Here is a 22,263-nt window from a genome sequence, read left to right as displayed (position 1 = left end):
CACCGTGTTGGCCAGGATGGTCTCAATCTCCTGACCTCGTGATCCACCCACCTCGGCCTCCCAAAGTGCTGGGATTACAGGCTTGAGCCACCGCGCCCGGCCGTATAATTCTATTTATATCATAATGGTGGAATGAAAAAGTCACAGAAATGGACAACTGTTTCGTGGTTGCCAGGATTATGGAGGGGGTGAGGGCAGGAGAGAAGTGGCTGTAGCTATTAAAGAGCAACAAGGCCGGGCGCGGTGGCTCAAGCCTGTAATCCCAGCACTTTGGGAGGCCGAGACGGGCGGATCGCGAGGTCGGGAGATCGAGACCATCCTGGCTAACACGGTGAAACCCCGTCTCTACTAAAAAAATACAAAAAACTAGCCGGGCGTGGTGGCGGGCGCCTGTAGTCCCAGCTACTCGGGAGGCTGAGGCAGGAGAATGGCGTGAAACTGGGAGGCGGAGCTTGCAGTGAGCTGAGATCCGGCCACTGCACTCCGGCCTGGGCGACAGAGCGAGACTCCGTCTCAAAAAAAAAAAAAAAAAAAAAAAAAAAAGAGCAACAAGAGGGAGCCTTGTGGTGATGGGAATGTTCAGTATCTTGACTGTGGCGGAAGCACAAACCTGTGCAGGTGGTAAGATTGCACAGAACTTAACACACATGCACACATACACAAATAAACCAGTATGCTTGTTGTCATATGCTAGTTTTGCAAAATGTTACCATTAAGAGAAACTGAACAAAGTATACAAGAGATCCCTCTGTGTTATTTCTTACTACTGCATATGAATCTACAATTATCTCAATAAAAATTACCAATAAAAAAGTCTCCAAATATTGCCAAAGGTCCCCGCGGCAAAACCGTCCCTGGTTGAAAGCTACTGTTCTAGGCCGGGCATGGTGGCTCACACCTGTAATCCCAGCACTTTGGGAGGCTGAGGCAGGCAGATCACTTGAGATCAGGAGTTCAAGACCAGCCTGGCCAACAGAGTAGTCTCTGCTAAAAATACAAAAATCAGCTGGGTGTGGTGACAGGCACCTGTAATCCCAGCTACTCAGGAGACTGAAGCAGGAGACTCGCTTGAATCCAGGAGGCGGAGGTTGCAGTGGAAGTTGCAGTGAGCCAAGATCGTGCCACTACACTCCAGCCTGGGCAAGAGCAAGAGCCCGTTTCAAAAAAAAGAAAGAAAGAAAGAAAGAAAAGCTAGCTACTACTCTAGAGAGTAATCAGACTTTAACCCAGGTCAGGGAAGAGGCTGATCCAGGGTGAAGAGTACTGCACCGAAGAAGACAGTGGTCCAGCAGTTCCAAGGAGTGCCCAGTAGGAGGGGAGTGAGCTGGGGCCTGGAGGGTCCAGGACACTGCTGAGGAGCTGCAGTGCAGAGCTGACCAGCAGTGGACGTGAAACAAGGCTCTGCCCTCCCAACTATGCCAGAGGAAGGTAATAACCCTCAAAACAGCAGGCTGACAACTGGGTTACACATGTGGTAACGTTTATGTGAATTGAGATACTTTTCTCAGGGTTAGGAGAATGGCTGTACAAATTGACACATCCACATGATGGTATTAAAGAGGTAGCACCATTCTTATTGATATCAATTCTAGTTATCTCATGCAGTGTGATAAACTACTCCAAAATGTGTAGCATAAATCAGTAGCAGCGTTTATTTTCCTAAACAATCTGCAATCTGGCGGAGGGGTGGCTGGGCAGGGTTCTTCTCTGTTGTGTTTGACATCATCCTCTATGGCTGGGGCTGGAGTCGCCTGCAGGCCCGCTCACGCCCACTTGGCACCTGTACTGTGAAGATTCCTTGGGCATCTCTCCTCCCCAGCCCAACTGGACTTCTCACAAGTCAGCTCAGGGATCCCAAGTCTGGTCTCGAACTCCTAGCCTCCACTGATCCGCCTGCCTCAGTCTCACAAAGTTCTGGGATTACAGGCGTGAGCCACCCCACCCAACCTACTTTTCTTAAACTTTCTTAAGCTGTATATTTTTTAAACTTCTTTGGCTGCATCCCTAGCATATAATGTGCATGCAAAGAGTGTACTGGGCCAGGCACAGTGGCTCACGCCTGTAATCCCAACACTTTGGGAGGCAGAGGTGGATCACTTGAATCCAGGAGTTTGACCCCATCCCTGCAAAAAGTAAAAAATTAGCGCCGGGCATGGTGGCTCATGCCTGTAATCCCAGCACTTTGGGAGGCAGAGGCGGGCAGATCACCTGGGGTTGGGAGTTCAAGACCACCCTGACCAACATGGAGAAACCCCGTCTCTAATAAAAATACAAAATTAGCCGGGAGTGGTGGTGCATGCCCGTAATCCCAGCTACTCAGGAGGCTGAGGCAGGATAATTGCTGGAATCCGGGAGGCAGAGGTTGCCGTGAGCGGAGATTGCACCACTGCACTCTAGCCTAGGCAACAAAAGCGAAATTCTGTCTCAAAAAAATTTTTTTTAATTAAAAATTAGCTGGGTTTGGTGATGTGTGCCTGTATTCTTAGCTTCTTGGGAGGCTGAGGTAGGAGGACTGCTTGAGCCTGGAAGGTCGAGGGGCTGCAGCGAGCTATGATCCCACCATTGCACTCCAGCCTGGGCAACAAAGCGAGATCATGTCTCAAAAGATAAATAAAAATAAAAAGTGTACTGAATGAATAAATTGTCAAATGCTTGAGGTGGCAGAGGAGATGGAAAAAGGATAGGTTCAAACAATAATAAAATACATACACAGCTTGTTTTATTGTGCATCACTTTATTGCCTTTTGCAGATACTGCACTCTACAAATTGAAGGTTTGTGGCAACCCTTAGTCAAGCGAGTCTGTCAGCACCATTTTCCCAACAGCATGTGCTCACTTCATGTCTGTGTCACATTCTGGTAATTCTTGCAATATTTTAAACTTTTTCATTATATCTGTTATGGTGACCATGATCTTTGATGTTACTACAGTAATTGCTTTGGGATGCCTGAACCACCCCACATACGACTGCAAATTTAATCAATAAATGTATGTTTGTTCTGACTGTTCCACCAACCAGCTGTTCCATCTCTCTCCCTCTCCTTGGGCCTCTCTATTCCCTGGGACACAATATTGAAACTAGGCCACTGAATATTGAAACTAGGCCTGCAATGCTTCTACATGTTCAAGCAAAAGGAAGAGTCGCACAACTCTCACTTCAAATCAGAAACTAGAATGATTATCTGCTTAGTGAGGAAGCCATGCTGAAAGCCGAGATAGGCGAAAGCTAGGCCTCTTGCACCAGTTAGCCAAGTTGTGAATATAAAAGTTCCTGAAGTTAATTAGAAGACTACTCCAGTGAACACATGAGTAAGAGAGCAAACAGTCTTATTGCTGATATGGAGAACGTTTCAGTGGGTCTGGATAGAAGATTAAACTACCCGCGACACTCCCTTAAGCCAAAGCCTAATCTAGGGCAAGACCTTAACTCTCTTTTATTCTACTGAAGGCTGAGAGAGGTGAGGAAGCTACAGAAGAAAAGTCCGAGACTAGTAGAGGTTTAGTTCACGGGGTTTAAGGAAAGAAGCGATCTCTGCAACATAAACAACAGACTTTCAATGTAGATGAAACAGCCTTCTACTAGAAGACAATGCCACTTAGGACTTTCATCGCTAGAGAGAAGTCAACACTTGGCTTCAAAGCTTCAAAGGACAGGCTGATTCTCTTGTTAGGGGTTAATGCAGCTGGTGACTTTAAGTTGAGGCCAATGCTCATTCATCATTCTGAACATCCTAGGGCTCCTAAGAATTACACTAAATCTCCCCTGCCTGTGCTCTGTGAATGAAACAACAAAGCCTGAATGACAGCACATCTGTTTATAGCATGCTTTACTGAATATTTTAAGACTGCTGTTGAGAACTACTGCTCAGAAAAAGATTCCTTTCAAAATATTACTGGTCACTGACAATGCATCTGGTCATCCAAGAGCTCTGATGGAGATGTACAAAGAGATTAATGTTTTATTTATTTATTTATTCAGACAGTCTCACTCTGTCCCCCCAAGCTGGAGTGCAGTGGCGTGATCTCAGCTCACTGCAACCTCCACTTCCTGGGTTCAAGTGATTCTCGTGCCTCAGCCTCCCAAGTAGTTCAGACTACAGATGCGCACCACCATGCCTGGCTAATTTTTTGTTTTAGTAGAGACAGGGTTTCACCATCTTGCCCAGGCTGGTCTACAACTCCTGAGCTCAAGCAATCCACCCACCTCAGCCTCCCAAAGTGCTAGGATTACAGGTGTGAGCCAAACCATGCCTGGCCAGATTAATGTCTTTATGCCTGCTAATACAACACCCATTCTGCAGCCCATGGGTTAAGGAGTAATTTGGACTTTCAAGTCTTATTATTAAGAAATATATTTCAAAGGCTACCGTTGCCATAGTAATTCCTCTGATTAATCTGCACAAAGTAAACTGAACAGCCTTCTGGAAAGGATTCACCATTCTAGATGTCATTAGAAACATTCTTGATTCACAGAAGGAGATAAAAATATAAACATTGGGCCGGACACGGTGGCTCAAGCCTGTAATCCCAGCACTTTGGGAGGCCGAGACGGGCGGATCACGAGGTCAGGAGATCGAGACCATCCTGGCTAACACAGTGAAACCCCGTCTCTACTAAAAAAAAAAAAAAAAATACAAAAAACTAGCCGGGCGAGGTGGTGGGCGCCTGTAGTCCCAGCTACTTGGGAGGCTGAGACAGGAGAATGGCATAAACCCGGGAGGCGGAGCTTGCAGTGAGCTGATATCCGGCCACTACACTCCAGCCTGGGCGACAGAGCGAGACTCTGTCTCAACAACAACAACAACAACAAAAATAAACATTAACAGGAGTTTGAAGGAAACTGATTTCAACTCTCATGGATAACTTCGAACGGTTCAAGACTTTAGTGGAAGTAGTAAACGCAGATATGGTGGAAACAGCAAGAGAACTAGAAGTGGAGCCTGAAGATGTGATTGAATTACTGTAATCTCATGACAAAATTTTAGCAGATGAGGAGTGCTTCTTATGGATGAGCAAAGAAAGTGGTTTCTGGCCTGTCGCAGTGGCTCGTGCCTGTACTCCTAGTACTTTGGGAGACCGAGATGTGCGGATCACTTGAGGTCAAGAGTTTGAGACCAGCCTGGCCAACAGGGTGAAACCCCCTCTCTACTAAAAATACAAAAATTAGTCAGGCATGGTAGTGGGTGCCTGTAATCCAGGCTACTTGGGAGGCTGAGGCAGGAGAATCGCTGAAACCCAGGAGGCAGAGGTTGCAGTGAACCGAGATGGTGCCACTGCACCTCAGCCTGGGTGACAAGAGCAAAACTCCATCTCAAAAAAAAAAAACAGTAGTTTCTTAAGATGGGATCTACTCCTGGTGAAGATGCTGTGAACACTGTTGAAATGACAGCAAAGGATTTAGAATATTATACAAACTTAGTTGATAAAGCAGCAGCAGGGTTTGAGAAGACTCCAATTTTGAAATAAGTTCTACTGTGGGTAAAATGCATCAAACAGCATTACATGCTACAGAGAAATCTTTTGTGAAAGGAAGAGTCAATTAATGTGGCAAACTTCATCACTATCTTATTTTGAGAAATTGCCTCAGTCATCCTTGTCTTCAGCAACCACCACCCTGACTGGTCAGCAGATATCAACATTGAGGCAAGATCCTCCACCAGCAAAAAGATTATGACATGCTGAAGGCTCGTTCGTTAGCATTTTTTAGCAGTAAAGCATTTTCAGTTAACGTACGTACTTTTTTTATATATATAATGCTATTGGGTACTTAATAGGCTACAGTATAAACACAGCTTTTATATGCACTGGGAAATCAAAAACTTCATGTGACTTACTTTACAACACTATTTGCTTTATTGCAGTGGTCTGGAACCAAATCCACAGTATCTCCAAGGTATGCCTGTAGAACGGTCAAGATGTGGTGAATCAGATACACGACAGAGGAGTTAAGGATGAAACCCCAGTTCTTGCTCAGGCAAATGGCTGTTATGAACTGAACTGTCTCTCTCCCAAAACTCACTGTTCAAGTTCTAACCCCCAATGTGACTGTATTTAGTGACAGGGCCTTTAAAGAGGCAATTCAGGTTAAATGAGGTCCTAAGGGTGGGGCCCTAATCCAATAGGACCAATGTCCTTATAAGCCGAAGAGACACCAGACGGATGTGTGCAGAGTGAAGAGGCCTGGCCTGGTGCAGTGGCTCATGCCTATAATCCCAGCACTTTGGGAGGCCAAGGCAGGCAGATTGCTTGAGCTCAGGAGTTCCAAACCAGCCTGGGCAACATGGTGAAACCCCATCTCTACCAAAAATACAAAAAATTAGCCAGGCATGATGGCATGCACCTGTAGTCCCAGCTACTTGAGAGGCTGAGCTGGAAGGAATCGCTTGAGCCCAGGAGGTTGAGGGGGCAGTGAGCTGTCATTGTGCCACTGCACTCCAGCCTGGGTGACAGAGCAAGACCCCGTCTCACAAAAAAAAAAAAAAAAAAGAGAGAGAGAGAGAAAAGGCCATGTGAGGACACAGCAAGACAGCCATCTGCGAGCCAAGGAGAGAGGCCTCAGGAGAAATCAAACCTCCTGACACTGTGATCTTAGACTTCAAGCCTCTAGAACTGTGAGAAAAGAAATTTCTGTTGCTTTGGCCTAGTCTGTGGCATCTTGTTATGGTAGACTTAGCAAACTAATATACTTGGTGAATGACTACAGGAGTGGACCTGGGAGATGGCAAGCAGAAATGTCCAGGTGGCTGCTGACTATTCATGTTGGCAGAATAAGCCAGAGGTAGAGATTTGGGCATTATAAATGAAAGTGAAACCATGGCAGTGAATCATGTAACTTCTGGAGATCTATAAAAGTAAAATGAGAAGGTCACAACGGAACCGTAGAAACACCTCTGACTCCAAAGGAAGAGATGCCCCTGAAGAAATTTTAAAATAGGCCAAGGAAGACAGGAAAATCCGGAGAGACTGGAGCCATGAAAACTAAGAGAACACTTAAAGAAGTGGGCCCAACAGTGCCAAGTGTAACACAAAGATCAAGCCAGATAAAAACTAAGGATAGCAAGTCGGAGATTTTTTTTTTTTTTTTTTTTTGAGACGGAGTCTCGCTCTGTCGCCCAGGCTGGAGTGCAGTGGCCGGATCTCAGCTCACTGCAAGCTCCGCCTCCTGGGTTCACGCCATTCTCCTGCCTCAGCCTCCCGAGTAGCTGGGACTACAGGCACCCACCACCTCGCCTGGCTAGTTTTTTGTATTTTTTTTTAGTAGAGACGGGGTTTCACTGTGTTAGCCAGGATGGTCTCCATCTCCTGACCTCGTGATCCGCCCGTCTCGGCCTCCCAAAGTGCTGGGATTACAGGCTTGAGCCACCGCGCCCGGCCGCAAGTCGGAGATTAATGGTCCCCTTGACAAGAAAATGATCAGCGGCTGGGTAGCAGTAGACGTCACATGTCAGTGAAGGAGAAGAGAGGGACAGAAAGGGTAGACAATTCTCAAGAAGCATGGTCATTAAAGATGAAAAAGGCAGTGGCTGGAAAGGGACATGAGGTTCAGGGAGGGTCCCTTTAAGTGTGAAATTATTCATCACCTACATCCATTAGAGGAGAGGCTAAAGACACATAAGTGAAAACTTTGGGGAGAAAAGGGTAGACTGAAAAACAGAAAACGAAATGGCACAGGGGAATGACTGATACTCACATGGAAGGAGAGACGTCTTTTTCTCCCCGAGGAGGTAAGGACAGATGCAGATGAGTCTGTAGGTGGAAGATGACAAACTGAGGGTTTCTGCTTTCACCAGGAAGAAAGGATAGTCATCCAGTGAACATGAGAGGGTATGATACGGCAAACTATTTTAAGAAAATAGTGAAACTTTTTAAATGTTTTTGTTTTGTTTTTTTTTTTTCAGCAAGTCAAACCAGAGAAAATGATGAAACTTTTAACAGTGACAGCTGACTCGAGACAGATGGCCCTACAGCTGAGGACCCAGGTCAGGTTAGATGATGAATGTGTAGCGGCACCACTCCGCAGCTCTGAAACTTCTCCAGAAGTTGTTCGAGGAGGAAAGAGAAGTCATTAGAGCAGCCCACAGCGGTGTCTGCTGAGGTAAAGTCGCAGACCAACGCAAGGATGGCATAAACAACCCCAAGAAGAGCTGGGCTGCCGCCTGTCTCTGCATTCCCATCACTTCTTTCCTTGTTGGTTTCATCCTTAACCACGAAGAGCAGTTCTCACCCTTAATACTAACTCAACACTTCCTTTTGATAATAAATACTTGCTTAGCATCTACCTTTACTGCCCGACAAGTCACAGACAATCTACTTAACAGACATAAGTTTAAAAGACCCACTGAATGCTCTAAGGGTAATATAAGCTAGATATAAAATGAAATTTACAATAAAATATGCGTTTCCATCTGCATATCCCAAGCATAACTGCAAGAAACATGGAATGAAGCAGTGAGATGCTCCTGGCTATGTGCAGAATCCAGGAAGAAACAGGTACAATCACAGACTACTCAAGGCATGCTAGACTTGAAACTCAGATACCACGGGTAGTGTGATAGGTCCTTCGGGACCACCAAAAGTCAACCAATTGCCACATTTTTAAAAAAGTGAAGTCTCAGTCTGCCAGAAAAACAACTTTAGTACACAAACCAAAACACTTTGGTTTCAGGCAACCCAGCACCTCAGAGGTGGAGAAAACAACAAACATGTACACATATCACCAGCAGTTTATCACTTGAGCTTGTTTGGTCGCCACCCCATTTCCTGTGACTGAAGTGGGGAGAAGAGAATCTTACTATCAATGATGACCATCTTGGATTAGGACCACAGGAACGGGCTGTCCTGGGGGCTTTGACCACCTCCCTAATGTTACCCAAATAGGAACCATAACGCCTCTCATCTGAACAGAAAGAGCAAAAAGGGTTGGAGGAGGCAGAAAGCTCAGAGGTAAAGAATGTGGCTTAAGCAAGCCCACAGGCACTGCCATCGAGGTAATTCTCTTTAATACTGTGGTGTCTCCTTCCCTAAGATGTCTCACTGTTGATGAGGACATCTCTTTGGAATGTTCTAGTTATGTATAAAACACTTCTGCACATTTTAGACCTGAGCCCAGCTGCCAGGATGCCAGACAGGAAACTGCAGAGCTTGAAGGCCAAGCCTCCCACCAGAGTCCCAGCGGAGCAATGAGTATCTGGCTGGGCCACTATTCCCACAATTTCTGGAGGTCTCTATCCTATACTCTCTGCTTCCTTATTAAGTGGCTGGGTAGGTTTGGCAAGTAGAAATGAGGTGTGTGAAAAGCGAGATGGCTGCAGGGACTGGGCCCTGGCACGTCAGGTTCCAAGTTGGGGCTCTATCTACAGCAAGAGCACCCCCACTACAACCTCCATCACTGCCTTCACCACCTCCAAAGGGGGCCGAGTCCTAGATGTTGGCTTCGGCATGGCCACAAGAACATGGAAGGTGCAGGAGGTCTCCAACCAGGAACACTGGATCATGGAGTACAATGACAGCATCTTCCAGTGGCTCCAAGACTGGGCCGAGCAGCAGACACACAAGGTCATCCCCTTGAAAGTCCTGTGGAAGGAGGTGGCACTCGCCCTGCCAGGTGGTCGCTTTGATGGGATCCTGTATGACGTGTACCCACTGTAGAAGGAGACCTGGCACACACACCAGCTCAACTTCATCGAGAACCACACTTTTCACCTGCTCAAGCTGAAAGGGGTATTGTCCTCACCTACTGCTACCTCACCTCCTAGGGGCAGCTGATGAAGTCCAAGTACTCAGATGTCACCACCATCCGAGAAGCAGGTGTCTGTGCTATTGGAGGCAGACTTCCGGGGGAAGAACATTCTCAGGGCAGTGATGGCATTGGTCCTGCATATGATTATGTTGTCCCTGGTCACCAAGCCTTCAGACCACCCAGACCTCGCCAAACAACCCTCTGCCACCCCTCCTTAGTGGCTGGGAGCTCCGGCTCTGGCCTGTCACGGCTCCATGACTGATCCTGGCTGTGTCACTGTGCAGCTTTTCTGACCTCTACAATGGGAACACTGCTGCTTCCCTGCCAGGGTCCTTGAGAGCAAAATCAACACTAACACTGGTCTTGCCCCTCCCTCCCTCAAAATAAGGGCAAGATGAACTCTCAGAGGAACAGCAGCAGGTAGAGGGGTAGCAAGGGTCAAGTGTGGATAGCAGACTGTAGATGAGAATGTAACAGAGCAGATGACAGGATGTGCAAGTCACGAGATCTAAGAGTTCTCATTTTGCCACTTACCACCGGGACACTTCAAATCTTTGGGACTGTCTTCTCATATGCAAAGCCAGGATGGTTGCCCTTACCCACCTTAGAAGACTGTTTGGGTGGAAGGGACTGAATGACTTATTGTATGCAAACATACTTTGTAAAGCACTTTAGAGACAAGTTACTATTGTTGCCATCATTATTTTTAAGGAAGCTGAATCATGGAGAGGACCCTTAGGGCCTTGGGGCAATCAAATAAGGAATGGCCACAGACTTCATACAAGTCAAACCATGTCTCCTAGTCTACTTGCCAGTGGGAAAAACAAGGATGAAAGAAAACTTGCTGAGAGTGACTGTGCCTGTTTGAAGTCTAGAAAGAATAGCTGGGAAAACCTGTAAGGTTGAAAGGTGTTTCGCTTCTCTTAGGGTTTTTATCTTTCTCTTAGGGTTTTTATCTGTAGCAGAGACGGGATCTCACTATGTTGTGTGGGCTGGCCACAAATTCTCGGGCTCAAACGATCCTCCCACCTCAGCCTCCCAAAGTGCTGGGATTATGGGCATGAGTCACTGCGCCCAGCACTCTTAGGCTTTTTAGGAAATATACTTTCCCCAAAATTTTCCTAAGATTTGTTCCACCTAGATATCACCCAAAAGGATTTGGTGGTGAAATCGGTATGGGTACAGGCTTCTTCACCAAGGAATGCTTGGACACCTGAGTAATGAATTTCCAATGAGGACATGGGATGCAGGAAGTGCCACATTTATTTCATAACAGAACCCCTTTTCCACAGAGTATCTGACAGGAGGTTTCATGAAACATATTTTGAAATTAAAGTGAACTCTCCACTTGGGCATAATGTTATATGGGCACATGGATTGGCTTAAAAAGGAAACAAGAATACTTCAACATTTGATCAACAGTAGGCAGTTGCTGGACATTTTAGAAAAAGGAGAAATCCATTGTTTGACCATGGCTAAACATGGGGAAACAGTATCACATTTTCCTGAACCACCCTAATCCCAGCCCTTCAAGATCTTATGCACCCCAAACCCCAGTCACATACATTAAATCTACACTTTATTTGTTTGTTGTAACATGTGCTTTTTCCTCAATGAACTTTAATTTCAGTCCAGGATCTCCACCTCCCCTTACACACACACACACACACACACACACACACACACGCACGCACGCGCCACCCTCCAACCATGTGAAAAATCCCCGGCGATTAGTCTATAACAAATATTGACACGAGGAGGGACAAAACCATGTTGAAATGTATTAGAATCAGAACCTGTACAAAAAAAAAATTAAAATATAACCTGAAACTGTTCAAGTTCAGAAGTCTAGTTAAGTCCTTTTCTCTTGCCAGGAGAATGCCATCATCAGAGGGCTCTGGGTCATCAGCCAAGGAGGGGTGAAAAGACAGAAGCAGCAACAGGTCCTTCAGCAGACAGAGGGGCATCGGTGCCACCATCCCTACCCAGGTGCAGCCAGGAGGAGTTAAAGATCTCGGGAGAGCAAGCATTAGCCAGCAGTTCCAGTGGGCAGCTGGGGCCTACACACCGAAAACAAGGCTGAGTAGTCAGAGGCAGCAGGAGGAGCGGCCAGAAGAGAATGCCACGCTGGAAGGAACCATTTCTGCCACCCAGCAGACCCACAGCACCCTCTGTCTGTGCTCAGATACCAGAGGTTAGTCAACCCAGCGCTCCCAACTAATTGGAGATCGGAGCTGGGCTTAAGAGGCTGAAAACCCGTGGGTTTAGTAAACATAGCCCAGCATCACGTCCCTCCACGGCCTGAACTGGAGCTGCCAAAAAGGGATGAGGCAAGAGACGGAAAGCAGCGCATCTTGACGCCTGGCTAGAGATCGCTGCACCATCGTGAGGACTGTGGTATGAGGGGCTGGAGAGGAGCGCCCCCTCCTCACAAGGGGAGGGGCCTCCTTCACAATCATCCCTGGGGGCTGGTTAAAGCTGCCTCCAGCTTATAACCAGCCTGACAAAATGACATGGAGCAAAAGAAAAACTGGGAGGGACACAAGCCCTTACACAGAGACAAGAACCTCCTGGAGGGAAGCTGGGCAGTGTCTGACCCTGTTGGGATGGCATCGGTGGAGCCCCTGAGTCTGAAGGGAACAACTGGGGAAGGAGGGAGTGGGTGAGGGGGAGTTAACAGTTTTTCTGGAACAGTACCAACAGGGTGGGGAGGCGCTGGTGAGGGGACGGGCAGGTCTGGAACTCACTGTAGGTAGAGAGGGGAGGAAATGGGCCCTTGGTGTCCCCTCCCCACCTGACCCAGGCCTGGTGAGTGCCAGCTGCCCCAGCCGGCCCTAGTGGCGGCTGGAGACCAGACCTTTCACTTTGGACATCTTCTTGGTGGGCTGCCTCTGCTCAGCGTGAGGCGGACACTCCCGTTCAGCCAGCTGCTGCTCCATCTCCTGAGCCGAGGAGGATGCGGTGGCTTTGAGTGTCTTCTTGATGTTGGTAACCTGGTGGGGAGACAGAGAATTGGAGTGCTCAGCCTGTATGTGCTCACCAAAACTTGTTCTCACTATGTCTTCACTTCAGACAGGAAGCTAAAATCCTCTACAAGAAAACCTGAAATTCTCTTCAGAAATCCAGATGAGGAGAAACAAGCCTGGGCTACTCACAGCAGATCTGTGGAAATGAATCAAGCAAAAAAGTGGGACTAATGCTCTCCTGGTTGAAACAAATGGAAGGGGACCATTTAGCAAAGAGGCACAATACCAACAGTGAAACAAAGTCATGATTAAAATGTCCTCAGAAAAAGAAAGAGAGACCCAAGAATTCTGCACTCCGCTGTTATTCATGTATAAAACCACAAATAGTTTCATAAAAACTTTGGGAATACAGCTCCATGAACCCTTCTTGAATAAACCAGTAGAGGATGAACTTCAGCCAACTAAGCGAGAAATGAAGAAAATGTAATAAAAGTACTAGCAAAATGCTATGACACTACTGTGTGCAGTATACATATCTTTCACTTAACGAAGTACAGACTGGAAATACTTAAGCAGCTCTTGAACATTTTTCCACGTCAGAACAGATATCCTCTGTGACATGTGAATCCTATTCTACTGGGAGGGTTCTCCGGTTTTTTGAATTGGTCCTAGTTTGGGTTTCAGTGCTACTCTGAACAGCCCTCTATGTTTACGTTTGCATACTTCTGTGAACATCTATGGAAGATACTCCTAGAAGTGAGCTTTCCAGATCAAAGTGGATTTACATTTTACATTTGAATCAGTACTGCTATATTGCCTGCTGAAAGGTGACTGCTCCAAACTTTTGCTCCTCAGTTCGTTGAGAGGAAGAAACAGCAGGAAGAGGATGGTGGTGGTAGGGAAGAACTGTGCAGTCAAATAAGTAATAGCTTTTTTAGTCTTTTTTTTTTTTTTTTGGAGACAGTGTCTTACACCGTTGTTCTGGATGGAGTATGGTGGCGCAATCACAGCTCACTGTAGCCTCAACTGCCCTGCTTAAGTGATCCTCCCACCTCAGCCTCCTGAGCAGCTTGGACCACAGGTGCTTGCCACCATGCCTGGCTAATTTTTAAAAAATTATTTGTAGGCCGGGCGCGGTGGCTCAAGCCTGTAATCCCAGCACTTTGGGAGGCCGAGACGGGCGGATCACGAGGTCAGGAGATCGAGACCATCCTGGCTAACACAGTGAAACCCCGTCTCTACTAAAAATACAAAAAAAAACTAGCCGGGCGTGGTGGCGGGCGCCTGTAGTCCCAGCTACTCGGGAGGCTAAGGCCGGAGAATGGCGTAAACCCGGGAGGCGGAGCTTGCAGTGAGCTGAGATCCGGCCACTGCACTCCAGCCTGGGCGGCAGAGCGAGACTCCGTCTCAAAAAAAAAAAAAAAAAATTATTTGTAGAGACAAGGTTTCACCATGTTGTCCAGGCTGTTCTCGAACTCCCAGGGTCAACTGACCCTCCTACCTCAGCCTCCCAAAGTGCTGGGATTACAGGCATGAGCCACCATACCCAGCCAGTTTTCCACACAGTGAAAAGGAGCTGTCAGGGTCAAAACTTCTAAACAGTCAGAATATCTCATGAGCTTGAGAGTAAGAGACAGCCCAAATGGAAAGACAAAACAATGCTATGAGAGTGAGACAAAAATTGGGTTCCTGGAGGAGAGCCATCATCTACAGAATCCACCTTAACTAGATCATAAATTATTTTCTGTTGTCACTATTTGGAGACGGGGGGAAGAGCCATGCCCCAAACTTCTGTAACCTCAATCAACACTGTAGCCTTTCTGAAGAGAGAGTGACAGAGGACTGTGGGCTGGAACAGTCATTAAAGAGGGCAGGTTGGGCATGGTGGCTCACACCTATACTCCTAGCACTTTGGGAGGCTGAGCAAAGAGGATTGCTCAAGAGCAGGTGTTCAAGACCAGCCTGGGCAACATAGTGGGACCCTTAAAAAAATATATATATATATATACACACACACACACACACACACACACACATATATAATTAGCTAGGTATGGTGGCATGCACCTGTAGTCCCAGCTACTCAAGTGGCTGAGGCAGGAGGATCGCTTAAGCCCAGGAGGTAGAGGCCACAGTGAGCCATGTCTGCACCACTGCACTCCAGCCTAGGTGACATTCAAGTGAGACCTTATCTCAACAACAACAAAAAGAAATTAAAGACAAAAACAATTAGCCTGGTGTGGTGGCACACGCTTATAGTCCTAACTATTCAGCAGGCTGAGGCAGGAGGATCACTTACATCCAGGAGTTTGAGGCTGCAGTGAGCTATGATTACACCACTGTACTCCAGCCTGGGTAACACAGCAAGACCCAGTGCCTAGAAATAAATATATATATAAAATAAACAGAGAGGGGAGTCATCTCTGGGTTTATCCAGTGTCCTGCCAGACAAGAAAACACCATCTGGGAACCCAGAATCTGAGGCATCTCGCCCTCCCAGCGGCTCACTGCTGCTTTGGTGTATCTTATTCAGTGAGTCACCTGGCAAGGTGGTGAGTGAATGATCTGGAGCAAGTCAATGGCTTATCTCTTTCTCTGATATAAGAGATATTATTTGTTTTACTTTAAGGCATTTTTTTTTAATAGAAATAGGATCTTGCTATGTTGCCCAGGCCGGCCTCAAACTTCTGGGCTCAACCAATTTGCCTGCCTCAGCCTCCTAAGTAGCTGGGACTACAGACACATACTGTCATCCCAGCTAAGGCATATTTTTATGACATTGGAGGAAAAATTAAGAAATCTGATTTCTCAGGAAACGCCACTTTATAAAATAACATTCTAAGGCTTCTTCAATTTGATATATTTTCGAAATATCCAGAAGATTATACGAGGTTAAAAAGGGCGTGACTTGACTTTATTTGCATGTCAGTTACCTGTGCCTTCCAAAGAAGATCCTGCAATTTAACATTACCGAGGGAATGTGTTTTAAGGTTTCCCCAAAAGCTGACAAAATTTTAATCAAGACAGACATTAGAAAACTAACAAGTTTTTGTTTCAAGGACTGTATTTCCAAAACGGTATCTTTCCAAGCAAATAATTACCTTTCCCATTTGGCAAAACAGCTTTATTAAAAATTTAAAAACAAAACCAAAAAAAATTCCTAATTTCATCTTGGCTGATAAACACTATTTAGCCTTATTTCCTCAAGTTATTTGTATAATAATTTTTACTAAACAATCAGCTTATACTACAAATAGTTTTCTACATTATTTAACATGTCTTAGATTTACTGAGTCTCATAACCCCTGCATGAGTAAGGAAAAGACATTAATCCCCAAATAATGGTTATATTTTCAATCTGCTTCACCTGTGTTTTTGTAGCATAGTCATTACCGGTCTATCAGAAAGTAACACCGGCATTTATTTCTCTCTTTAGAGTGGCCCAAGGTGATCTGGACTAGGTTTGGACTCAGAGTATCTATGGCTGGGCTGAGTGATGAGTCCCTGACCTGCCAGCCAAGGAGCAAACTCTGCCTGTGGCACATTCACCAAAGGCAATGCTCCGCTGCCAGCCTCTCAGCAACTGACCAGTTCAACCGACCCCCAAAGGCTTTGCTGTTTTACTCTTTTTCTTTTCAAAGCTCGACACTTCCAATGCCTCTCCTTCACAAAGCCACAAACTCACCATTCTCACTCTGGTCCCGAGGGAGCCTGCGCATCACCCTTCTGCAGTCACAGAAGGGTAAGCCTTCTTCTTTTCTGTACTGCCACTCCTTACCATAACGCAGCCTCCCTCTCTCATGGTGACTCGATTCTGTTTAAAAGCCTTTGAGATTCAAGATCCTGTCAAAAGCTTTTGAGCAAATAAGTAGACAGAAGCATGGACGCTTTCCCTTGTCATTCAGATGCCTATTTACTTCCTCAAGCAATTTTGTCCTGTACAAACTGCTCTCTCATTCAGCTTTTTTAGGTGTCAGTAACCCTGATATGCAATAAAAAGAAATAAGACTTGGCTCAGGGAAAAACTCGGTTTTTTCTCCAATTCTGAAATATCAAGATCAGGTACCTTCCTTCCTACTCCTCAACACATGCCCCGCACTCAAGCCATCTCAGCCACACTCGTCCCCCACACCACACTTGGAAGCAGTCATTCCCCCTATGCCCTTCTGTTTTTATGTACCCTGTGGGGGGTGTTCTGCTCCTCCCCAGGTCGCCCCTCTGATCCTGCCTGGAGAGTTGAGCACCAGGTCCACACAACCTGCCCTGACTGCTGCAGCCCACACTGATCTGCCACCCTTCAACCTGTACTTGCCTGGCAGTGCCTCTCACTCTTCGATGGCCTCCCACACCACTGCATCTCCTTCGTGTTTCAGATGCATACACCTCATTCCTCCAGTAAGACTGCTGACAAATCTAAGTCCTCTACAGTTGTTACCACTTTGAGGCAAAATGTAAACATCCTGCAGAGGAAAGGAGGGCTTCTTGGGCAAGTCTCTAAGCCTAGGAAATGAGCTCTTTATCCTCCACAAAGGCCCGGCCTGGGCCGGGGCAGGGCCATGGCCCTCACACTGGGATCCATTACAGAGACACTTTGCTCAAGTCAGCTTTACCGCTGCATTTATAACACACAACTCATAAATGAGACTTCTGAAGCACTGACAGACTCTCCTAGCGAAAGGGGATCTTAAAAGTCAACTAGCTTCGGGCCGGGCGCGGTGGCTCACGCCTGTAATCCCAGCACTTTGGGAGATGGGCGGATCATGAGGTCAGGAGATCGAGACCATCCTGGCTAACACGGTGAAACCCTGTCTCTACTAAAAATACAAAAAATTAGCCGGGTGCAGTGGCAGGCGCCTGTAGTCCCAGCTACATGGGAGGCTGAGGCAGGAGAATGGCGTGAACCTGGGAGGCGGAGCTTGCAGTCAGCCGAGATTGCGCCATTGCACTCCAGCCTGGGCGACAGAGTGAAGACTCCGTCTCAAACACACAAAAAAAACAAAAAACAACAACAAAAAAAAGTCAACTAGTTTCTTCCAGTAGCTGGGCAGTTGTAAGTGCAGACAGCTCCTTCTAGGACTCCAAATTGGCCACTCTGGTAGGTCAACCAATTAAACGCATTTTGGCCTTGTGGACTTTCTTAAGAATTCCAATTCCTCTTCCACAGAGCCACCCTTCAACTGACAACAAATATAATCCCCACAGACTTGTCTTCTTTTATCTAAATTTGGTAGAGTCCCTAATGACTTTCTTCCTCCAGTGGCCTAGCTTACAGGCTCCTCAAAACATGAACCTCAGAAATTTTCAAGTAGGATTACACTGCTAGCAAAAATGCAGCCTAGTTCCATCAGAGACCTTAAATATTTAGGCAAAAGGAGAAAGAGGTTCCTGTGACAGGAAACCTTCCTTCAGTTGAGGCACAAAGAAAGGCAGATGAGAGGAAATGCAGTGCACAGTTGGAAAAGTGCTACAAAGAAAAAGAGAACTGGGTGATGGAGAGCATCCCTCTCCAAGAGGCACCAGGAAGCATACTTTTGGTGCACTGTATAAACCTCAAGATTGTCACTAACTCCTAGGGGATTTTCTACATAATGGAAAACAGAGCTTACTTTGTCCAGTTACACTTTACAAACTCCATGACTGGAATATAGCCTACTTTGTAAACGTAGCAATAGTTATAAATTAACATTCCATATAACATCAGACATAGGCACATCCAAATATAAAGAAAAATGAGGCCGGGTGCAGTGGTTCAGGCCTGTAATCCCAGCACTTTGGGAAGCCAAGGCAGGCGGATCACTTGAGGTCAGGAAGTTAAGAACAACCTGGCCAACATGGCGAAACGCTGTCTCTACTAAAAACACAAAAATTAGCTGGGCGTGGTGGCAGGTGCCTGTAATCCCAGCTACTCAGGAGGCTGAGGCACGAGAATTGCTTGAACCCAGGAGATGGAGGTTGCAGTAGTGAGCCAAGATCACGCCACTGCACTCCACCCTAGGCAACAGAGTGAAACTCCATCTCAAAAAAAAAAAAAAAAAAAGAAAAGTGGGTTTGGCATGGTGGCTCACGCCTGTAATCCCAACAAAGAGGGAGCCAGAGGTCGGAGGATAGTTTGAGGTGAGGCGTTCAAGACCAGCCTGAACAACACAGCAAAACCCAGTTCTCCATAAAAAAAAAAAAGAAAAGAAAAGAAAAGAAAAATATCAGCCAGGTGTGGTAGCATACACCTGTAGTCCTAGCAACTTGGGAGGCTGAGGTGGAAAGACTGCTTGAGCCCAGGAGGTTGAGGGTGCGGCGAGCTGTGTGTGTACCACTGCACTCCAAGCACTCCAGCCTGGGTGATAGACTGAGACAGTCTCTCAAAAAGAAAATACTTTCCAAAATCAAATTTAAATGTGGAAGTGCTTTGTAATGTTCTAAGTATTACCTCCCCACCACAGTGCTTTCTCAGAAATAATGAAACAGCTCATAATGATCCCCCAGGTATGCTGGAACTAGAACTAACATGGGTTTCCACAAAAGCCTAAACGGAGAGAATATTCTTCCACAGTCTGCGATAGGGCTGACTTCAGTAAGGAGGGCTCTTAAAGCTACAACTCACCAGAAGAAAGCTGTTGTTATAAGATTCAGGAGGGGGACTTCACGTTTTTCCCTCTGAAAACAAGCAATCTAATTTAACGACAAATAAAGAAAAGATCACCAATCAGTTGACAAAATCGGCTTTTAAAAGTTAGGCCAAGGGTAACAGAAGCATAAATACAAACAGAATACGACAGAATCACCCTGGTGCTTCGTAGACTTCTTTTTCTTTCAAGTCAGTAGCTATTTGGTGAGTACCTTCCGTGTGCCTCAAGTAGGTGGCAAGCAGCCTCCACCACTTAGCAGCGAGATCATGCATTTGCTAAATGGGAAAAATGACAAGGCCCTAAGCTTTGGCCATGCTCAGGGAACAGACCATACTGGTCTGGTTCAGATTTTCTAAAAGATTATTACGTCAATAGATTGTTTTAATTGGTGGTGGAGGTGGCCTTGGCCTTTTCCTCAGATTTCTTTTTCTCAAACTTAAATCCTTACCGCCACCTGCTAGCAGCACCAGGCTCTGCTAGTGCACACACCCATCCTCTGTGTTTAAATAACCAAAATTTAAAGAGTCTACACTGTTGTGTAACTACACGGTGTGCCTCAAACTTTAGTCAGTGTCTCAAACTTTAGCCAAGTGTCTACAATAGCTCTGTGCACACCCACCTTTCTTTTGTTGGATGCTATTTATCATGAAAATAAACGTGAACAGTTCACATTCTAAAACTAGTATCATTCACCTTCGTTAATGACCTTGATACCAAATATTCGGTAGTGTGGTTAGCCTCCCAACCTCACTTTGTACAGAGTTTGATTTATAGGGAAGAATAAACAGAAAGGAGAGAGTGGTCAGCCCTTCCTACTTTGTTCAGACCTCAATCCCAAGAGAAAAGGCCACCATCATCAAGAGGGTGGTTGCACAGCTTATTAGAAAAACAGCAGGCTGATTTTCCTAATTGTCTTTGCTTTGGGCTGTTAAATGTAGTTCATACTTCCTTGCCCAGGCTGGTCTCGAACTCCTGGACTCAAGCAATCCTTCCTCCTCAGTCTCTCAAAGTGTTGGGATTACAGGTGTGAGTTACTACACCCAGCCTCATACTTCCTTGGCTAGTAGGATTAAACATGGTCTATGAATTGAACATCCACAGAGTATACGTATATAGGGTGGTGTGTGTGTGTATTCAAAAAAATTAGCTCAAGTTCATGAAAAGCAGAGTGCAGCAGTCCACTGACACACTTTCATGGTGTGCCAGAAATAGTCAGTTGAACATCTGAGTACCTACTATGGGTTAGGCATGGGACCAGAAGCTCGCCTTACAAATAGGATACAAGTTTTATTTTCAAGAAGTGCATATAACAGTACAGGGAATCACTCCAAATTTCACAAATCCTCCTTTGAAAGGCACATCTACTCATCTCTTATGCTTCTTAGCTGCAATTCTGGGTCCCACTCTGCCATACTCTTAGACACCTGATTTTCAAAATTCATTAAGCATCATTAATACTTCAAACCCCATCCACCCTAGAAAAGAACTTCCAATGCTACGGAAAATCAGTGCTTCTGATCTTCAGGGCTCCAAATAAATTCTTAAGTGAGGTCACTTCATGTGTCAGGTTACACGTACACAAATGCCCATAACGCAAAGGCTGGGGCCTACATCTGTCCAAGAAGCTAAAAGTTTCCTCAACAGCCAGGTGTCATAAAACCACGCTTACATCCTTTTAACTTCACTTGCAGCTCATCTGCCAAATTTTATCCCTTTCTTCTTTCCATATGAAATATGTCACGCATTTTACACATTTATAATATATATGTACAGTTCAGACAAAAAGAATAAAATGAAACTAGGTGCCCACCACGCAACTTAAGAAGCAGAACATTCCCAGGGCCTTGAAGCCCCACATGCCCCTGCCCAGCTGTACCCCTCCCTCCACTCTACCTGGTAACTTATCACCATCCTTCTATCCATTTTTAAGATCCATCCCCAAACTCATTTTCTTTTGCTCTACAGCTGCAAAGTACATGTGTACTGAAACTACAACATTCTCTGTTCTCAAAGCCTGATCGATCACCCTATGCTGACCAGGAATCGGAAAAAACAGAGAACACCAAGAGTAGGAGCCGTGTCACACTCATCCCTGTACCCCAGCACCTAACCCAGGCCCATTTGTTGGTGACTGCTCGTTTCATCTACAACAAGACTCGCAAAACAAAAACATAAACACTGCAAAGGAATAAACAGGTATGCCCTGGAGAGAGAAACAAACGTTCCTTTCCTTCCTTACCTCTGCTTCTACCTGCTGCTGAGTTCGGTTATGGTTCTCTTTGTACTGGTTGGCTCTCAGAACTTGCTGCTCGATGCCCAGCAGAACTGCTTCACAGCCATCACACCTACAACGGAGAACACCAGCCCTGAGCTGCAGAATGGCCTGGGAAGTCTCTTCCAGGCTCCGAAATCTTCCTCCCCAATAGCTGTCCCCAGTATCTTACAGGGACCTCCTTTAATACTCCCTCTGCCACATCTCTTGCCAATTCACACGCGCCCAAAGACAAGTACTTCTAAATACATAATGCAGGACATTAGGAGACAAATATGGTAGTCTGGGGCTAGTTTCTTAGAATACAGCTTTAATTCTCAACTGTGTATCTCATGGAAGATGGTTGTGTAGCACATACGATTAAAGAAGGTAGGACAGGCCGGGGGTAGTGGCTCCCACCTGTAATCCCAGCACTTTGGGAGGCCAGCGGAGGCGGGGGAGTGGATCACCAGGTCAGGAGTTCAAGACCAGCCTGGCCAACACAGTGAAGCCCCATCTCTACTAAAAATACAAAAATCAGCCAGGTGTGGTGGCAGGCGCCTGTAATCCCAGCTACTTGGGAGGCTGAGGCGGGAAAATCGCTTGAACCCGGGAGGCAGAGGTTGCAGTGAGCCAAGACCACACCACTACCACACTCCGGCCTGAGTGACAGAGTGAAACGCC

General features: G+C 46.2%; 2 protein-coding genes across 16 annotated transcripts in view; one reads left to right on the top strand and one right to left on the bottom strand.

Annotated features, from left to right (window-relative positions):
* LOC105473926 (COP9 signalosome subunit 7B) overlaps window positions 1-22,263 on the bottom strand; it is a 70,753-nt gene that overhangs the window by 31,376 nt on the left and 17,114 nt on the right. For 8 of the 15 annotated variants that reach the window (XM_071073541.1, XM_071073547.1, XM_071073542.1 and 5 more), the window contains 4 exons: window positions 21,568-21,673; window positions 12,597-12,732; window positions 7,691-7,746; window positions 5,835-5,899 (listed from right to left, as the gene is read on the bottom strand). In XM_071073541.1, the coding sequence (XP_070929642.1) occupies window positions 5,835-5,899; window positions 7,691-7,746; window positions 12,597-12,732; window positions 21,568-21,673 (363 nt within the window). Of the gene's footprint in view, window positions 1-5,834; window positions 5,900-7,690; window positions 7,747-10,984; window positions 12,733-19,303; window positions 19,372-21,567; window positions 21,674-22,263 lie in introns of those variants that run through there. The other 7 variants (XM_011728133.3, XM_011728135.3, XM_011728134.2 and 4 more) reach the window with 4 other exon arrangements.
* LOC105474010 (guanidinoacetate N-methyltransferase) lies at window positions 7,917-9,957 on the top strand. Its single transcript, XM_071072493.1, is given in 4 exon segments — window positions 7,917-7,984; window positions 9,360-9,723; window positions 9,726-9,796; window positions 9,798-9,957. Coding segments are annotated over 4 exon segments (663 nt in total).

The sequence above is a fragment of the Macaca nemestrina genome, chromosome 11 (assembly GCF_043159975.1).
Source record: "Macaca nemestrina isolate mMacNem1 chromosome 11, mMacNem.hap1, whole genome shotgun sequence".
Lineage (NCBI taxonomy): Eukaryota > Metazoa > Chordata > Mammalia > Primates > Cercopithecidae > Macaca > Macaca nemestrina.
Note: the sequence above shows the minus strand (reverse complement) of the source record. Positions and strands in the feature narration are given on the sequence as shown.